This window comes from Talpa europaea, assembly GCF_964194135.1.
Source record: "Talpa europaea genome assembly, chromosome: 1".
NCBI classification, from domain to species: Eukaryota; Metazoa; Chordata; class Mammalia; order Eulipotyphla; family Talpidae; genus Talpa; species Talpa europaea.
This window is the reverse complement of record NC_140073.1, coordinates 39,488,437-39,507,987: the sequence shown is the minus strand read 5'-3', so window position 1 is coordinate 39,507,987 and position 19,551 is coordinate 39,488,437. Positions and strand designations below refer to the sequence as shown.

The 19,551-nt window shown below is 45.4% G+C and overlaps 2 protein-coding genes across 5 annotated transcripts in view; one reads left to right on the top strand and one right to left on the bottom strand.

The window, feature by feature from the left end:
- PLEKHA7 (pleckstrin homology domain containing A7) overlaps window positions 1-19,551 on the top strand; it is a gene marked incomplete at both ends in the record, with an annotated part of 209,079 nt that overhangs the window by 107,726 nt on the left and 81,802 nt on the right. The gene's annotated exons all lie outside the window — the stretch shown is intronic.
- LOC311180081 (non-histone chromosomal protein HMG-17-like) lies at window positions 8,459-8,752 on the bottom strand (the record flags this gene model as incomplete). The annotated part of the gene is made up of 1 exon (XM_084247748.1): window positions 8,459-8,752. The coding sequence occupies one exon, from the start codon at window positions 8,750-8,752 to the stop codon at window positions 8,459-8,461; it is 294 nt and encodes a 97-aa protein (XP_084103874.1).

The window sequence follows — 19,551 nt, the reverse complement described above, 5'->3', positions numbered from 1 at the left end:
TTTTTATTTATTTATACAAGCACTGGGTACAGTCAGAAGCGTGGGAGGTTGAGAGAATTCACCAGAGCCAGAGCGGGGAGCAGAGCAGGCAGAAGGACCAAAGTACACTGCCTAGGGGAGCAGCAGGCGGCATGTGGGACCCTCCTCCCGTGGCCAGGGAGCAGCCGGGGATCGAACCGGCACTGCAGAGGCTGCAGGCAGCTTTGCAACCCAGCGCTCAACCGCTGTGCCACCAGGGAGGCCCCAGGTCTTTTGAATTTTATGACTGAAATAAAGATGACTAAAATTCTGTTCCTAATCATAGTCAGAAAACCAAATTGGAATGTTTACCTAGTTTTATAATGTTTGATTAAAGAGTTAGACAAGTCTGAGTTTACAAGATCTATAAAATTTGAGTTCTTGAAAGGGTGGGAAAGTGGACTTTGGTGGTGTAGGGGTGGATCATGTGACTGGAGAAAGCACCAGAAATATTTTTTGAATTCTGAAAGTGCTCCTGGTCTTGTATTTCTGGGTAACATTTTGTTGATGTTTTTCCACCATTGGTCAGAGGGGAAAAAAAGAATAGCCTTAATTAAAATTTCTATTGTCTTTACTACAGAGGAAGGAAGCCATTCCATGGTTGTCATGGTGATTTCTGAATGACACCCTTGAAGTGAGTAGTGATTGCCATCCAGAGCCCTGAAATGAACATTTATCATTTTTCTTGCCCCCTGAGAGGCTGGCAGACCAAACTGCACATTTCCTTAATGGCCTTTGAAATTCACATTTGAGCCAAAAGTGTGTGTGCAAGGGAATGCGCTCCACTGCAGCCACAGTTAGAGTCAGTCGCAGAGTCTGAAATCCTATTCCTAATTGCTTTGTATTCCTGAAGCAAAATGGCATATGTGAGGCGCTTATGAAAACTCCCTGAAAGTAATTAGAAACTACCAGCCTCTCACGTGGCACAGCAGGACAGCTTGCAAGTCTTTCTCTCCCTCCAGCCCCCCCTGTTCCCCTCCCAGGCACTCAGAGGCCTTGCCTGATACACCTTCTCTGCAGGCTGCCCATTTAAAGAGGCTTGCGCTTAATGCCCAGCAACTTTAAATGCTGCCACTTACCTCCAGCCCTCCGCATCTCTCCCTGCACCCTGCCAGAGCACTGGAGCCAGCAGGCTGCATGCAGACAGATGCTATTTCTGACAGTAAAACCAGGTTCTTTTGCTGGATTGGGGTGTTTCTGTGCAGTATGATTGGGGTATAAGAAGGGGGATGTTGTGCAGCCGGGTAATGTGGATGGATATTTCAGAGCTCTGTCTGCACAAAAGGTTATATAGAGCCCTCCCACAAAGGCTGAAGAAGACGGGACAGTGACTCTCCCCCCTCCCACTTCCCCCATGGTGCTGTGTAGCTGCATAATGTGGATAGATTTCCTAGAGCTCTACTGAGGAAGGAAGATCTTCCTCAGGTGAGGTTACCCCCAGGAATGAAGAAGACAGGCTATGACACCTCTCATCCCCAAATAGATGTCTGTTCTGTTTCATGTAGGGCAGTGGTGTGACAAAGAGCAGTGAATTGCCTTCAGAGACCCTGGTTCAAGTCTTGACTCCACTCCTTAGCTATGTGAGCCTGGGCAAGAACTTAACCTCTTGGAGCCTTGGTTTCCTTTTCTGTGAAACTGTGCTAAGCTACCAGTAACTACCTCTCCAGGTCATTGTGTTGGGTGAGATGATGTTTTGTCAGCTCTTATGTGCTTTTTAAGCTGTAACTTCTAATTCATGGGTTATTCCTTAAGCTCACATATAGCTCAGATATCATCACTAGACCCAGTGCTGGGGAAGCAGAGCCCACTGAGAGGCAGGGCAAGCATGACAAAATCAGAATAAGGTGGAAAATGTGTGATCCCAGTGGCCCTGGTGTCTGGGAAAGCTTCTAAGAGGAGGTGACCTCTGCACTGAGTCTTGAGGGCTAGACAGAAGTTAGCCAACGAGACAACCTTCAAGATAAGGGAACAATGTGTGCAGACACTGATGGCTGGGTATCTGTGAGGGAGTAGTGACCCATGTGGTCAGGAGACAGGTAAAGGGTAGCGTTTGCCCTTATCTGGAGGTCAGGGGAGCTACTGCATGATTTGAAAGCAACTTGTAGGGTAGGGAGATTCCAGGTAACGATGTGGAGAGTTGATGAAAGTTGACTGGGAATTTGTAGTGGGTGCAGAGGTGGGATGACGACCTCAGAGGCTGCTGAGGTCATACCCGAAGTGGTGGTGGCAACGGAGAGGGTAGGCTGGACTGGTGATGTAGGGGGTAGAGTGGCTTTATTTCCTGCAATGGCAGATTTTTCCATGGCGCCCTCTGTGTTCTTGGTTCACTGATTAATAGACACTTGAGGAATTGAGGGAAGGCATTTAACATGCATCAGATACCATCCCTAGCAGAGAAAGTGATTCACTGAGCTCTTGCTCTGCTGTCTGCGTCCCTCCCCGCCAACACAGTTCCACATTGGGGAATTGAGTCTGGATCTGGAAAAGTGCAGTTTAGATGTGTGATTCAGAGTCAGTGACGTGCAGCTGTCTGCAAAGTTGAGTGTGCTTGGGAGGGGTGGATAGTGAGGAGATAAGGTTGCTTTGCACTCCCATTTTCTTTACCTTACCTTCTTCAAATATAGAAAACACTGCTAGCAAGTTCTGGGCTCTGACCTTCAGGCTTCTAACCAGTACCTACGTTCCAGGTTTAAGGCATGAGATAATGCCTGCTGAGTGCCTGGAATATAGGATAGGATAGGATAGGGTGGGGTGGGTAGGCTTTGCTCACTGCAGTTACTGTTATGGATATTGCTCTTTATATGGTTCTTTATCTACTCCCCGCCCCCTCCCCAACACACACACATTTTTGGCTCTCTGCAGGAGTCTGGTACCCTGGCATCATGGGCCTCTGTTTAAGAATGTGGAGGGCTAGTAGGGCTTCCTTAGGGACCTTGACCAGAGGGACCTTGACCAGAACAACTACTCTTATTGTTCACCTCCTGATCCAGGCACCATTAGAAGGTCTTTTACAAAGCCCTGCACTGGCAGTGTGGGGCTGTAACTGGAATCCTGTTATGACTACCGACCCACAGTCTTTCCACTGGCATTGGTGCCTTTCAGCTGCCCTGTTCCCTTTTCTGTTCTCCTGCTTTGTCCCCTGCAAAACCCAAAAGAAAATACTGAATAAAAGCAGTCAAAACTTAGTGGTTTACTTATTGGAAAATCCAGGTAATTGGGGTCCTGTGGTTCAGGCACCTTCTCCTGCCATGTTCCTCAACCTGGGGCACCCTTCCTGAATGGGCATCACTAGGAAATGGAGTAGGAAATTGGCTTGGGAGGGGGGTTTCCAAAATGATGCCATTTTGCTCTTTCCTAGAAGTGAGATAGGCAGAGAGCCGCTCCCTGGAGGATATCCGGAGTCTTTCTCCCTCCTCCCTACTCCTCCTGTACTGAGCCTTGAATGGTCCCTTTTCCCCAGTCTTGGAGGGATACTGGGCCAGTCCTTCTGTGTGACTGAGCCTTCGGAGTCTTTGGCTCAGTTAACACCATTGCTAGAAGACCCTAGAGAGAAAGCAGAGAAATAGGCAGCCTTAGGAGGTCCCCATAGGCGGCCTGTGAGAAGGCAGCCATGGAGGGTGGAAGGGTGCTGTGGGAGCAGCTGCAGGAGTTTCCTCCCGCTGGAATGTGGCCGGGCTACTTTACCTCTCACACCCCACCGACTGCTTTATCTTTTCCAAACAAAGACCCTGTGCTTTAATTCCTCATGGATATCCCCTGGGCTCTGAGCACAGCTAGCCCTCAGATCTGTGTGCTGATACTTTACAGCACAGCCCGGGTTGATGGAGTAAAGTGCTAAATGTCAAGATTTATGTGGGTCACCCTACACAGCGCACCTGTGAGTGAGCTCATGCGGCTGATTTTGTCTGTTCTTGGTTTTCTTCTGTTACTGCCCTGACCTCTTGCAGGCAGCATGGGAAAAGTCACTAGCTGTGTCCCCATCTGGGGAGCACCAGAGAGTTAGGCCACCTTCTCTCCCACTTCTCAGCTCGACCCATGTGAGGTGACTCTGAGAAAAGGAATCTGGTAAGGTCCAGTTACTGGGTGTCAGAGCTGGTACGACCCCCATACTCACCATTCCACTTTTCTCATTTAACAGAAATGGGGACTGAGGCCCCTCAGGAGAGCCACCTGTGAGCTGCTCAGTCGCCTGGTGGTGTGATTTACCTTGAACAAAGGAACTACCTAAAATAGGGTGCAAAGTAGATAATACGATGGAAGAGTTGGCTTCTGAACTTGGATTCCAGTGGGTACCCTAAATTCACTGAAATATATGGCTGTGGACACATGACTTAACCTTTCTTCAGCCTCAGTTTCCTAAGATGATATAGTATGTTGCAGTATTGAAGTGACCATCCGTGGTAGTGCCTGCAGGCACTCACAGTGGTATTCAGGAAATGTGACTATTACTTTTGATACAGACCAAGTGGATTACTAATGGATTCTGGATGTGCTGGACTATTTAAAGCTATGTATCTTAAAAAAAAAAAAAAGAGAACAGTTTGACATAAGTACAGCAGGTTCTCAAATAACATCATTTCGTTCAACATTATTTCATTATGTTGATGAGAAAAAAACAATCCTGGCAGCTGTGGAATGATGTTTTTTGGAGGACTTGCTTTTTTGTTAACTGTCATTTGCTTAAAGTCACAGTTTCCAAGGATCTACTGATGGTGTTGAGTAAGGACTTACTGTATTGTTGACTTCAGAATGAGCTTTCTGTGAAACGGGGGCTTAAGGAGAACCTAAACCAGCCTCAGTTACAGGACTGTGACCTCCTGCTCCTATAGCCAGCTTCCTGGAGGTTGGGCTTAGGTGTTTAGTCACAGTTCTGCCTAGGACCTTGTTTCTTTGTTTTCTCAACTTCCATCTTTCTTAATACTCAAGAGCACATCATCCTATCTGTGTATTTCTTGACTCACATATTGCTACCTGGTGTGTTTCATGTATTAATAAACTCACAGAGCTAGAGGGGAGCTTGAGGCCCTTTGGGCAGATTGTAGGCCTGGGGCGGGGGGGCTGTGTACTTGTCAACTGGTTTTTTGAGTTGGACTTGAACACTTCCTCCAGCAGGAGGCAGCAGCTGGTCTTGTGTTCAGGGGCCACTCTGTGATATTGTTGACATCTAAGTCTTTGAAAAATACGCCTGCCAGTGACTCCACCTGCTGATCCTCATTCTACCATCATGGACCTCAGAGAACAAAGGAAATTGCTCCTCATCATGACATCCCTTTAGAGATGTTGACGCCCATCATGGGCACTGAGTTCCTTCAGTGAGATTGCTCTGACCCATTGGTGCCCTACACAGTCCTGTAGGTGCCTGGACATACTGAGTTTCTGCTCTGACCTGTAGGTGTGGTTACCGGAAATGAACATAGTATTTGGGTGGGGTATGATGGTTCAGAATAGAAAAAAATATTTCCCCTCCCTTGTTCTGGGCTGTATGCTATTGAGTATCAGACCCTAGTGATGAGTTTTTCCTCTTGCTAATTGTGTTTATAGTAATTCAAAGTCACTACACTAATACAGATTCTGTATTATTTCCTATTGCTACCATAACAAATTACCCCAAACCTGGTGTTTTAAAACCATAGAGACTTATCCTCTTACAGTTTGGAGGCCAAGAAGTCTAAAATTAAAGCAGAGGATGGGCTGCTTCCTTTTGGAGGCCCTGAGAGATAATCCACCCATGCCTGTCTCTTTGTTTTGATGGATGCTGGCAATTCTTGTTGTTTCTTGGCTTGTAGATACATTACTCTACTGTCTGCCTCTGTCTTCACATGGCCTTCTCCCAATATGTGTTTTTATAGGCCATTCAAATCCATATCCATGACCCAGGATTTCTGTATAAGGTCTGACTGGATACAAAGATTCTCTGCTCTAAAATATTTGTTAGTGGAAATTGATCACTGGAAGATGGATTTTGTTTAAGGCAGAAAATTAATTTTAAAACAATGTACAGTGTTTTTTCCCCCATGATCTTTGTTTTCAGGAACCTAGTGCTAATTTATGGTTAGTAATAACTATGACCTTAAGCAATTTGCTTAACCATCCCAGATTTTAATTTTCTCATCTGTAAAACAAAGAGATTGGATGAAATGAGCTCTGTGTCATTTTCAGTTCTAAAACTCTTTAATACTGTGTTTTCTGGAAAACAAGGGTAACCCTTTGTGTTAAAATAGGTCTTAAGTTGGTTTGATAAACTGAGAATTTATAGCTCTTGATACAGGATACAGAGACTAAGCTGTTACAGACTCCCTCTGTCTTGTTGATTATTCAACTTTCAGATGTCAGGACACTACACGGTCAGCATCTGGTTTGCTCTAAATATTTGCTACATGAATGAATGAATGAATGAATGAATATACTTATATCATATATCACTTTTGGGGGCAAGTAATGCAATATTGTTCAGGTCTGATCATCTAGCGCCTTTTAATATTCCTCTTAAATACTTAGAATCAACCTTTTTTTTTTTAAGATCTATTTATTTATGCATACAAGAGCTCGGGTACAGGCCAGAGATGTAGGGATGAGAGGATTCACCAGAGACAGAGCTGGAAACAGAGCAGGCAGGCTGACTGAAACACACTGCTGAGGGGAGCAGCGGGTGAGACAGGAGAGGTCTGCTTCACCATGTGGGTTGCTCCCTGGCTGGCCAGGGATTAAACTCATGATGCAAAGGTTGCAGATTGCTTCATAGTGCGGTGGTTAACCCCTTGCGTCACCAGGGAAGCGCTCAACCTTTTTTTTTTAATGGTGATAACTTTTCATCATTGCTTCTTGGAGCAGTTTCCTTATCTGCGGTATGGACAACTGTGAGGGCTGGACTCCAGAGTATGTGCTCTAAACACTACACTAGGTGGTGAATTTTTGGGGTTGGGGAGGCCTGTGATCTTGTTCTAGGCAGCACCTGGTTGGATACTTTTCTGTTGCATATGGCCCCACCTGCAGTCAGAGGCCAGGGCAGCCTATAAGGGGCTGCATCCATGTGTACCTCTCTTCCTTTGGATTTTCTAGAACAGAACTGTTGGCAATGTCTTGCTGGATTTTTCTCTTTATTGAAAAAAACAATCTGCTGGCTCTTTTGGGACTTACCTCTTCACGAGTCCAGTTAGGAGGCCAAGGACAAGTCCTGTTATTGTTATCACTGGAGAGATTCTTCTAAAATTTCTTGTAAGAGGAAAAACTTTTGGCTTATTTTTGCAAGAAGTCTTTATTTTCTTAAGTAGGACTTCTTACTAAAAGGAAGATCTTTTCTGGAATCAGTGGTGTTGGTACATAGTGGGGATTGCAAACTCAAATGTCTCTAGAGGCTTAGCAGATAAGAGCAATAACAAACACCCTGTGTTTATGCTCCCCCCCCTTTTTTTTTAAATACTTGGCTTACACTCTTTATCTTTTGTTTTCCCATTCTGGTTGAGATATGGTGGGTACAAAGAAATTACTGCATGAAAAAATTACAAGTACGGGTGTGATGATAACACCAGGCTTAAAACCTTTCATCAGGTAACAGAAGGGAGTGGTGGTGACTGGAGTGAGCTGGAAGGGCCATTCCAACTCTAATGGTGCCCAGTGTTGCCACCATTTTGTTTTTCCAAAATAAGCTGAGTTTTTTTTTTTCTCCCCAAGCCGAACCATCTCCAGCTTTACCAAAGATGCTTTTGGTAAACAATCATGCTATTTTAGGCAGGATATGGGCAGGCAATGGTTAATGGTATACAACAACTTCCAAACTCCCCCTTCAATGGATGGCCAAAATCAGAAAGCCATTATAAAACCAAGTGCAGTCTTCACTTGATGCTCTGACCAGGAAAAGTTTAGAGGGCTGACATTTCACATTTAGCATGCTGTTTAACAACTTTTCACAAACTGACCCAGACTTCGGGGAAATGAAATGAAAATGGCAGATTGGTCAATCTGAAGATCCTCAGTCTAAAAAAGGAACTGCTGCTCTTTTGAGGGGTGCTGTCTCAGTGTTGACAGCAGAAAGTCCAGATTGTCTGACACACTGGTCGTCACTTATTTAGAATAAAGTCTCATTAGCTCTCTCTGGGTTTAAAGGCGTCAAGTTTATGCTAAAGGCTGAGGGAGAAGAGGGCATAAAAGAGAATTTTAGTTTTTCCCACAAAGCGTCTGTGCCAAGGTGTTTAACTGGTATCAATGTCAAGGAATCCCTCCTCCTGGGAACCAAGAGGAAGTCACTCAAATCTAGAAGAGAAAGGTGTTCTTGTCCCCACATCAGTCTAGCTTCAGAGACATTCTATTTCTATTAGTACCTTTCCCCAAAAAACAACAACAAAGTATTGTGTGTGCTAACAACATAGCTTAAAAAACAAGTAAATCAGAATTTTGTTATTTTTATAAAACTTGACAAAAAATACTTCAAACTCTACAGTTATCAAAAATTCTCACACTTTTGCTTGGCAGCTCCTGTACCTTCAGCTCTCCATGCCTGGTCTGTTTTGGCATCTTTTTTTTTTTCTGCAGGGTTATTCCTGTCCCTGTCAACATCAGCTTTACTCTTTTGCCCTTGGGGTACCTTCCCTCCCTTCTTTGTAGGGGTCTTTTTTGGCTTGTGCTTTGGCTTTGGAGGAGCAGGTTTGGCAGATAACCTTGTGGATCTTCTCTGTGGTCTGTCCTTCACCTTGGTTGTATCTCCTTCAGCATCTCCTGCAGTCCTTCTCTTGGGCATGGTGGCAGTGGTTGGGGGACATAGGTCCTAGATCCTGGGGTGCAGTGGTGCATGGGTTTTGGTTGGCCTGAGCATTGATCTTGCCTCTGCTTTTGAGCTAGATTTTTATACAAAATTTTTCTCTTTTTAAACTTTGGCTCAATTTAAAAAATCTGTATGGCTCAAAATTAATTTGGGGGACACATTGGTTTGCAGTTCATCAGTTTGAAACCTCTGATCTGTGTTTGGGCCAGTTGGCATATGGGGTGGGCTGCAGATCACCTCTCTCTGTGGCTTGGGCTGGCCTGGTATGGGGTCCTCAGAGGGGCCTGCTTATTTCATCCTGGCATGTGGATATGGAGGAGTCCAAAATAGATAAGATGTAAAGCAAGTTTTAGAATAATATGTGTATTTTTACCCTATTTAGGTATATTTTTTCTACGAAGATGTGTATATAAAAATTTAAACACAAAAAGCAAAGAAACAAGAAGCTGGAAAATGTCATCTCTGAGATTAAGACTGGGACTGTTGTATCTGATAATTGACAAAGAGAACTTCTGTTTATACCTTTCTATAAGATGAAGTACTTAATTTTTTTTAGAGGGTAAAATGAAGAGAGTTGTACAACTACTATCTGAAGAGTGTGAGCCTTCCGTGCTGAGCTTATTGAGGAAGGAAGAAAGCAGAGCAGCCAGGAGTGATCAGGAAGATCTTATGGGAAGAGAAGGGGCCTTGGAGGTTGAGCACAATTCATTAGAGAAGAGAATTGCAGGGCCAAAGCCCATGGGGAGGAAAGACAGGATGATCTGGGGACTGGTGAACAGTTCATTTTGCTTCTTCTGAGAGAATAGGGAAGTGGTGAGAGAGGTTTTAGCAGGGAGGAGCCAGCAGGGTGTGTAAGCAGGAGACCTGGAATGAGAGCTATGTTCCAGCATGAACAAGCTGGCAACAGGGACTGGGGTATCTGGAGGCAGAGCCTTGGTTGGGAGCCTCTCATGGCCTCCTCTGGCTCCCAGGTAGCTGTCGCTGATCCCTGAGAGGGCATTGCTGGATGAAGAAGGTTATACACTTGATAAGCAGGCTCATGGCAGTTCCTGTTCCTCCATTCCTGGTGGGCGGGTCTTGGAAGTTTGCCAGTTGACCTCAGCTGGGACCCTATGTAGTTCCGATACCTCTGAAGCCAGAATGTCTCCCAGACATTTTGGAGAATACATGGTCATTGACTGATGTGTAGCCACTAAGAATAAGCCCACACTATGGAATTAGGCAGATCTGGGCTTGAATTCTGACCTTGACACTTGCTGGTTATGTGGCCTTGGGATGGATCTCAATATTCTCAATTGCAAAATGGGGATAATATGATTTACCTTCTAGGGTTGTTGTATGTAGCAGATTAATACTTAGCAAATTGCTGTGCTTTATTCCATAATGCCATGCATTCTGATTTCTAATTATATATAGTCTATATGCTTGGCATATATAATATATACATTTATATTTGTGACCATAGCAGTCTGTTCTGTGGGCTTATAAGCTCCTATTTGGTGGAGTGATTATGGTCTAATCATTGTTTTATTCCAAAGCACATTTACTATGTGCCTTGACACTCTCTGTGCCTAACACTCTATGAATAGAATTTGTGCTCTTAACTCTATTCCAGTCTTCACAGCAATTGATTTGTGATCCACCAGGATGTGTCTGTAGGTTCAGCAGATCTCCTCTGTGTTTAAAACAAGTTTGTGAAACCAAATGTCTTCTTTCAATGACATGTTGGGATGGCACATGAGTCATTCATTCTTTCACTCTATTGTGGCAGGTCTGTATTTTGTTGGGCTTGTGTTTAAGGTTCAGGAGGCCTTCTTTAAAAATATATAAAATTACAGAAAGCAGGTAAACACATGGTTGGGGGCCTTCTTGGGGCTGAGGAAGGATCTTGTGAAAGTGAGAGAGAGAAAGCCTAAAGATTGAACTTCATTTGTTTCCAGTAAATCATCTCTGCATTTAAAGATTTACAGGACACTCATTACAGGCAGCAGTACACATGAAGGATATGGAAATTTATAAAGGGAAAAATTAGTGGTGATGGAAACAGATCTTAGTAAAACTGCATCCTGAGTAGACTCAGTACAAAGTCCCCTGTGGTTGTTTTTGTTTTGTCACTCAACAAGTATTTATTGAACATCTACTGTGTGCTAGGCACTATGTAGGTATTGGCACATGGCTGTGAAAGTAGAAGTCCTTTCCCATGGAGCTTATATTTCAAGTGGCCATCTGTCCTGGGACTTGTGTGAATACATAAGTTGGATGAAAAGATCCACAGTGTTGATCTGAGGCTATGGGGTGAAGCCACAGGAAGTAAAGGCACATCATGTTGTACTTTCCTTTGCTGGCCTCTCTCTCCTTTATTCGCTCCTGTTCTGAGAGTGAGAGCCACATGGCTAAATTGATGCCCAGAGGGCCCGAGCCATCTCACATGGGGATTGAAACAAGCTTTGACTGTCACCGTGGGGATGGGCATGGTAGTTTGTAACTGCTCAAGCCTTTCCCTGTCTAGGCCATGTGAACTATTTTTTTTTTAAGATTTATTTATTTATGTATACAAGAGCTGGGATGCAGGCCAGAGGTCGGGGGTGAGAGGATTCACCAGAGACAGAGTAGGGAGCAGAACAGGCAGATCTACTGAAACACACTGCTGAGGGGAGCGGTGGGTGAGACAGGAGAGGTCTGCTGTGCTATGTGGGTCACCTCCCTGGCCGGGGATCGAACTCATGCTGCAGTGACTGCGGATAGCTCCATAGTGCTGCGTCTTAACCCCTTGCTCCACCAGGGAGGCCCCCATGTGAACTATTGATAAATGAGCCATCATTTCTCCACCAAGCATTCTGCCTTGGTGCTAATTGAGCCACAGTGTGGCATAGCAAAACTGAGTGGGCAATTCATCTTGACTCCAGAGCTCATAGGTGGGGGTGTTTCTTATGTACTGGTTCTAGAAGGGCAGAAGACCCCATAGTCTCAAAAAAGAACAGAATGGGGGCCCGGAGACATGGAGCACCCACCTTGCTGTTTAGCCCTTGGCCACAGCGGGGCAGTGACTCAGAGCTGGAACTATGTTCTTGCATTGTTGCCAGATTTTGCTTATGGGGTGGGGAGGAAGGAGAATGAATGAGCAAGTGGCTGCTGGATTTGTAACACCTTGGGAGGCAGCTGCTAAAGTACCTTAAGAACCGAAATTGAGAGAAAGCAGGGAGCTGGGAACCTTCTGCCGGCAGCCAGGCCCTTCCTCCCTGACCAACCTGAACCAGGGTTTTCATAAAGGCTCAGACGGGGGAAGACAATCTCCAACATGGAACTCAAGGCAAGAGTGAGTGTGTCTGCTGCCCTTCCCAGCGAGAACGCGCAAGCAGGTTAGTCCTGTACTGATTTCCCAGGGATTCAATTTATTGCCATGTGTTCTGCTTCATGAACATAATTGACTGAAAGAAAGGAGTTTTCAGTGGTTGGGAGAATTTGCAGTTAAAAATAAAACAACACCCCAACAATCTGATTTAATTGGGAATAAATAGAACAAAAGTGTCCTCAAGTACACCTCCCTGATGTCATTATAGAGAATATTCTGTTGGCAAGTGAGATTAGGGAGGACAGCTGTTCGGCCTCTATTCCTTTGTGTTTTCAATTATCTTATAGTATTGTTACATTTCAGTCTGTGGCTCCGGCATTAGCCAGAGATAAACCTCAGCTTCTTAGGATGTTACATCTGGGAGATCCTTAAAAACATCACCTGGTTCAGCCTTCTCGTTTTACACTCCAGGAACCTGGCATATTGAAGATTTTTAAACAAAAGCATCAAACTGGATGTTCTCTGAGGTTGTAAATGTTTCCGTGAAGTTTTAAAACTTCTGTATCCCTGGCTTTGTCCCTGGCTCTGCACAGCCTACCAGGCTGCACTTTCTGAGCCATGGGGCTTGACTACCTGGGATAGGAGTGTTGCTGAAGGTGAGCTCCAGAAGTAGAAATTTAAACAGGAGGCTGGGTGTTGTGTCTCCACTGGAAAGGAAGAAAATGTGTTCTTGAGCCTCTGTTCTCTGACAGGCTCCTAATACTGGAGTTTGCAATGTGGAAAAAGGTGAAACAACTCTATTAGGTTGGAGTTTTAGCTAGTGAAAAGAAAATACCAGAAGCACTGAAGCTGAGTCTCTGCTGGGACTGGACACATTTATCAGTTCTCTTCATAACAGTCTTTCAGATAAAGAAACCAAGACTCAGAAAAGTCACTAACTCATTCAAGGTCGTGCACCGCCAGTGTGTGGCGGAGCTGGAATTTGAACTTCAGCCTGTGAGACACTGAACAGCCTGGGCTCACGCTCTGCAGGCCACATGTGGCCTCTCCAGATGAAGTGTCTAACCCCCTCAGGTGACCAAGAAGATGAATATGCGCTAAAGCGTGTGGGACTGGCTGGCAGTAACCAAGGTGGTACCCCAGCTCCTATTGTTTTGCTGCCAAGTTCCTTTAAAAAAAAAAGTTAAGGGAGGGGAACTTACTGGGTTTGATTTCCTCATTCTGTCAGGAGTTTGGCTTCCAGCTTTTCATGGTTATTGAGATCCCGTGCGGCCAAAATTAAAACTTCCTATTAACCACGCAGTGATCCTAAGTGCTGGGGTTCCATGGCTAACTCCAGAAGAAGGCAAGTTTGCCATGTGGGTTAGAAAAGGTCCTTAATAGAATGAGTTGGCCATGGAGTGGATGTGAAGACATCTGGAGAGCCAAATAAAATATAGGCCTTTTCAAATCATGCTGGGAGACTTCAGTCTGTTAAATGCAGAGTTTACAAAAGACAGACTTCCCTCTTTGCAAGGTGTGAGAGCTTTAAGTTTGTTCAGTTACTTTTGTGACTCCCTTATGCCCAGAGCTGGCTATGCCAGGCTCTGTCCCTTTTAGCACCTTTGGGAGAGGAGAGCAGTTACTAACTGCTCCTCCAGGAGGTGGCTCTGGGGCTTGGTTGGATTTTAGTGTCTGCCTAGTTTGGTGTGAGTGAAAGTCAGGTGGGGGCTGTGTGAGGGAGGGCAGCCCTTCCTTGATCTGTGCCATGCTCCCCAGGACTGGAGGACTCCCCTAGCCTCTGTGCAGTGTGCCTTCATCCCCTACACTCCTGGGGGGCGGATATATGATACTCAGGGCTGCTGAAGTCAGAAAATAAAATGGGTGCTGCACAGCCTCTCCTTGAAGGTGACATGAGTTGGTGTTCAGGCTGTTGAGAAAAAGGTGTTTAAGTGCCAGCTCCATGGGTATTCCTGTCTGTGTGCAGGAGATCCATGGGCAGTGAGCGAATGACTACTCCCAGCCCTCCAGGAACTTAGACTCTCCCTGGAGGTAGGGGAGCGGGGAGGAGAACAAATACACATGAACTAAGTAGAGAGCAATAGGAGAGAATGTATAATCAGGCTCCAAATTGTAGGTTTTGCACCAAATACTCTCCTGGTTCACAAAAGGGAGATACAGGTGATGTTTGTATTATCCTCCTGTGTTTTAATCACTCCGTAATTTCCTCTTTGGTGTTTGCATTCCATTCTTTGATTTTCTCTGTTGAGTGTACAAACCCTCCTTTGCAGGGGTGGGGGGGAGTTGCAGGGGAGGGCTAATTTCTTCAAATTATGTTGTAACACAGTTGGGAGAGAGCCAGGAATGAAGTGTTCTTGGCGTGTTGGTGTGTCAAGCTTCCTTCCGCTGGCAATATGAGCAGAAGCCACTGTCTTCTGATAAATGATGACCCTTTAGTTTGCAGTCTCTTTGTTACCTGAGCCCAAACTTCTCTAGGATTCGCTGGGCTCACTTTAAGGTAGGCGTCTCCTTAGTTATTCCTCATCCACTCATTCAGCAAATATAATAGTACCAGACACTGTTACAGACTGATGATGGCAGTGACAAAGAAGGAAGGTCCTTGCTCTGTGGAGTCCACTATTAGTCAGAGTCTGACAATAATCAAACACATAAGAAAGAAAAATAACAGTTAGTAATAATTAAAATAGGGTGATGTGATATGAAGGATTGGAGCGAGCTTCTGTGGGTGGTTGGGAAGGTGATAATTCTGCTGAAGTCTGAATAACAAGGAACCACTTATGAGTGTGGAGAAAGAACACCCAGGCAGAGAGGACAGGTAGGCAGAGGTGGTTAAGCGGTGTTCAAGCAGCAGAAAGGAGACAAGTGTGGCTGGGTCAGCAGGCTGGCGAAGGAAAAGTGGTTCAAGAGGAGGATGGAGCTAGGCAGGGGTCAGCCCATCTAGGAGCTTGGAAAGCAAGGTAAGGAGCTTGCATTTTACTCTCTGTGATGTGGATCTGGAGTGTGGCTTGATCTCACTTATATTTTAAAAGACCTGTCAGTTTTCAAGCGAAGAGAATGGGTGGTCTAGAGGCCAGGAAGGAATTGCAAAGAGCAGTTAGGAAGCTGTGGTAGTAACTCATCAAGAGTTGGCTAGGGCGCCGCCTGTAGAGATGGAGAGACGTGGGTGAGTTTGGACTATGTTTTGCAGATAAAGGCAACAGGACTTGCTAAGCTATTATAGGTGGAGGTTAAGGTAAAGAAAGGAATAAAGGATCCCTCCAAGGTGGTGTGGCTGGACGTGGTGCTCTGGAGGAAATAAGGAAGCCTAGAGGAGCATCTTGTTTGGTGTGTGTGAGGGGGTAAATGGGGAGGAGGCACATTCTAGTTTTGCCATGTTAATGTGCAGCTGCCTATTAGTCATTGCCACAGTCAAGGCACATTCAGGTTCAGCAAGTAGAGTACCTTCTATATGTCAGGCAGATTTGCACTCATTCTCTTTTTACTTCACAACAATTTTTTTAAAGATTTATTTAGACTCTTAACTGGGGTCCATGCCAGAGGTGCAGGGGGTGAGAGGACTCACCAGACACAGAGCTGGGAGCAGAACAGGCAGACTGACTGAAGTACACTGCTGAGGGGAGCGGTGGGCGAGACAGGAGAGGTCTGCTGCACCATGTGGGTTAGTTCCCTGGCCAGAGATCGAACTCATGCTGCAGTGGCTGGTGATAGGTTGACAGTGCCTTTAACCCCTGTGCCACCAGGGAGACCAAACTTCACAATAAACTTTTGGGGGATGTCTTATTCCCTGTTTGCCGATGGAAGATCTGAAAGGCTTGGAGCTGAAGTGAGTTGCTCTGCTTTAAACCCAGATTTTCTGACCCAGGGCTCTGGACTGACTTTGCTGCTCAGGGTAAATATTGAAGGTGGCTGGTTATTGCTGAGTTGATTGCATCTGCTTAGAGAAAAGATGGGGCCCTTATGTCGGCTCATCAGGTCTGATCCAGAAGTTGGGCCTGTCAGAGTAATGCCTGTGGGCAGCGAGCTGTTACACATCTTGACATTTTCAAAAAATAGTGCAAGCTCCAAATACCATCTCATTAATGTTCTCAGCACCCTGAGGAAATGCCCCATAAACAGCAATGCCACTTTGCACTGAAGGAGCAATTTTGTGAAAGTGTTAAGTAAGATAAAACAAATAGGAGCTTAAGAAATATTGAGGGATGGTGGAGATTCTGTTTCAACTCTCAGGTGCTATCTCTTTACTCTGCAGTTCAAATGGGAACTGAAGATGATGAGGAGGTAATTCCTTATGTTCTTGGAGTTTCTCAGTTACCAGTTTTAGGGCCTACTAGGAAACATTATAAGGCTACCCAGAATCCTTGCTTTGCTTGGGACTCTGGGATTTAGTGCAAAGATAGCAGGTGCCTTAACAAGGCTGGAGGCAGTGCCGAGTGTGGCTTAAGGCTGTGGGGTGACTTTTACAATGTTCTCAAAGCCACACAGAGGAGGCAGAAGGTCCTGAGTGACATGCGCTGCCTGGCATACCAACAAGGAGAGCCTGGATAGAGTCCCTCTTTAGGCTTTGAGGCCAGACACTTCCTTACATTTTAAGCTGTTTCTTTTCTATAAAGAGGAGCACAGGCCCGATAAGAGCTAGTGCTGACGGAGCAGATTTGTCATACTCGCAGCATACTAATGCCACCACTGTCAGATTCATCAGGGCGCCCTGACTGCCACTCTTGAGCACCATTCACATAATTCCAGAACTTCATGCCATGCCCCAAAAAATCGCTGGGCTAAGTAGTTGGAACCTTTGTGTTTAACCAACCACAGGCACTGGGCACATTATAGTCAAAACCCTTGGGAATAGAAAATTAATCTTGCAAATTTGTAGGACCCATTTACATTTTGACTAGCCCTGCCTGTGACTGTAGGTGGGTTCTTCCATAGGCTGAGCTCATACCAGTCTCCAGTTCTCCCTGTTCTCTCTGTTCCCTTACCAAGTGTCTGTGTTTGCTGTCAGACTTCTTTAGGGCCTAACCCAAGTCCTTCCTAGTTCAGGGCTTGTGAAGACGTGTTTATTTACGTCGATGGTTGCCTGTGGCCCGCCTTCACGGGGATCATCCTTTTGCCACCTTCCATTTGTGCTCCCTGGTCCTCTCCCAGGAGATTGGCTGTCATTCAACTTGGAGTGCCTGCTGCTGGGAGAAAGAGCGGGATCTGGAGAATAAAGGCTAGGTTGTGTTTTACCTCATTTGCTTGAAGAGAAACAGAAGCCCTTGTGTGGAGGAGAGAGAGTTTCTGTGCTCCCTTGAAACCAGCCACTTGGCTCCTGGCCGGGCCATCTCCATCACTACCAAGGAGCAAGGTGGCAATTCAGGTTTCAGAACAGGTATTTCAGGGGATTTGTCTGTGCCTGCTAACTGTGTCTTGAGACATGAGATTCCTCATGGCTTATAGAATTAGAAACTGGAACAGGCTGAGGGCTTTTGGGCTGAGTGGTCGGGGCAGCAGGTAAAGCCAGAAGAATCTGCAATCTCCCCTCTGGCGTGCTGATCAGCATGGTGATTGGGCCTTGAATAGGCAGCCTTCCTTCGGTGAAGTGAGCCTGGAATAGCGGAAAGAGACCAGGAGAGCAGTGGCATGCAGGAGCACAGGGGTTGGCTCATAGGCACGTGGTCTGCCCTTTCTGGCCTACTTCCCTTACCTGGCGTCTGGCATGGCTATACTGAGCCTGCTTGCCCTACTGGGAATTTGGGAAGACTGAATGAAATAGCCCAAGAACCGAATTCTTCCTTTGCTGAAAAAGTGCTGAATCAGAAGCTCTGCCATTAGCAAGCTGGGCAAGTTCAGTACTCTCCCCAGAGCAGCATCACTGTTTCAGCTCTTTTCTCAATGTGTGTCCATTTTTTTTCTTTTAAATTTATTGTGCCAATAACATCCCATACCCTGTATCCTCAGTTCTCTGTGTATAACATGGATAAAACTGTACCCTGCCTACTTCAGGTGGTACGTGGGAGGGCCAAGTACGATGATGAATGTGTCCACACTTAAAGTTTTGTGTAAATATAGGAAACAGCGAGGATGAGACTGGGGTGGAAACTGTCTTGGCAAAAAGCTTGGCATCCATATTGGGGAAGAGAGTTTGGGGAGTTGCCTGTAGATCGGATCAAATGACAATTGAAATTCTGTCCACTTTTTAAAACTGTCTTCCTTCTAATGTTAGATTGTAAAATTCATTTTAGTGCCTACACCTTCCAGCTCAGGATTCATTTATGCAAGACCCTAGACTTATTTAGGTAGGAGTTGCTACTAGGATTGTGCAGTGCATGTGAAGTGGTTACTGAATGCTCTAGGCGTAGAGAAGATTCATTCTTTGCTTGTATCGTCCCAAGGAAAGGAAGGGAGGGAGAGAGAAAAGGAGGGAAGGAGAGGAAATGGGAGTAGCAGTGGTTGGTGGGTGCTATTTTCGGACACCTGTCTTTAGGGATTTCTGATCATGGCTAGCGAGCTGCCAGCTCTGCAGACTCTCAAAGGCAGGGGAGACCCCAGGTCATCATGCAAAAGGAATAGAATGTAGAACTAGAAGACCTGCGTTCTTCATGTCTTAGGGTTATCAGTTATGATGAACTTATCTTGAGCGAGACACTTAACATCTGAGTCTTAGCCATCATATGGGAGTTGACAGTTTTAATAGCTAAGATGTGTAAGGAAAGGCTTTGCAGGCTATGGCGCCCTTGAGGGGTAATAGTGGATAGTGGTGTTGCTTTACTATTAAACCCATGATGAGTGTGGCACTTTCTCCCCTCTAGGTTGAAATGAGGTGAGTTAAGAGTTCATGTTTTCAAACTGAATTTCCTGGTGAATGGAGATGACTTCTAAAAGAAGTGGGGTGTAAATAAAGCCTATCCCTAAACTTGGTACAAGGATTCTGAAACAGGTGTTCAAGGGGTCGAATCTAGACGCTCATGCTTAGCTCTGCTTTTTTGGGAAGACCAGGCTGCTGCTTACCAGATGAGGTCATAGGATTCTGAGTGGCTGGCACGGGTGAGGAGGGGCTGGAAGGGGTGCACACTTGCAGGACCAGGGAGCAGCCTGGCCTGATGGCTCTGTCTTGATTTACATTTGTCTCATGAGGATCCAGGCTGCTCTAAGCTCAGTGCCCAGCTTGCCCTGACTTGAGAACACAGGACAGCCTGACCAGGCAGAATAAGAAAAGGCCTGGAGTCTTTTTTTAAACCTCTATCCTATGCTCATTTTAACTACTAATTTCTAGGGTGACTCAGTGCTCAATTTAGAGATGGGACTAATCACTTAACACTGCTGAACTGAGATGACAGATTAATGCCGACACTGAAGGCATTTTAGCTGTATTAGGAGGCTTCAGAAATGACCAGGTCCTTTGATTCAGTAGTTTTACCTCTGGGATTTTACACTAAGGAAATAATTTGAATTGTAGAAAAAGCCTATAAGTAAAGATATATTGATCATAATAGTGAGTTGC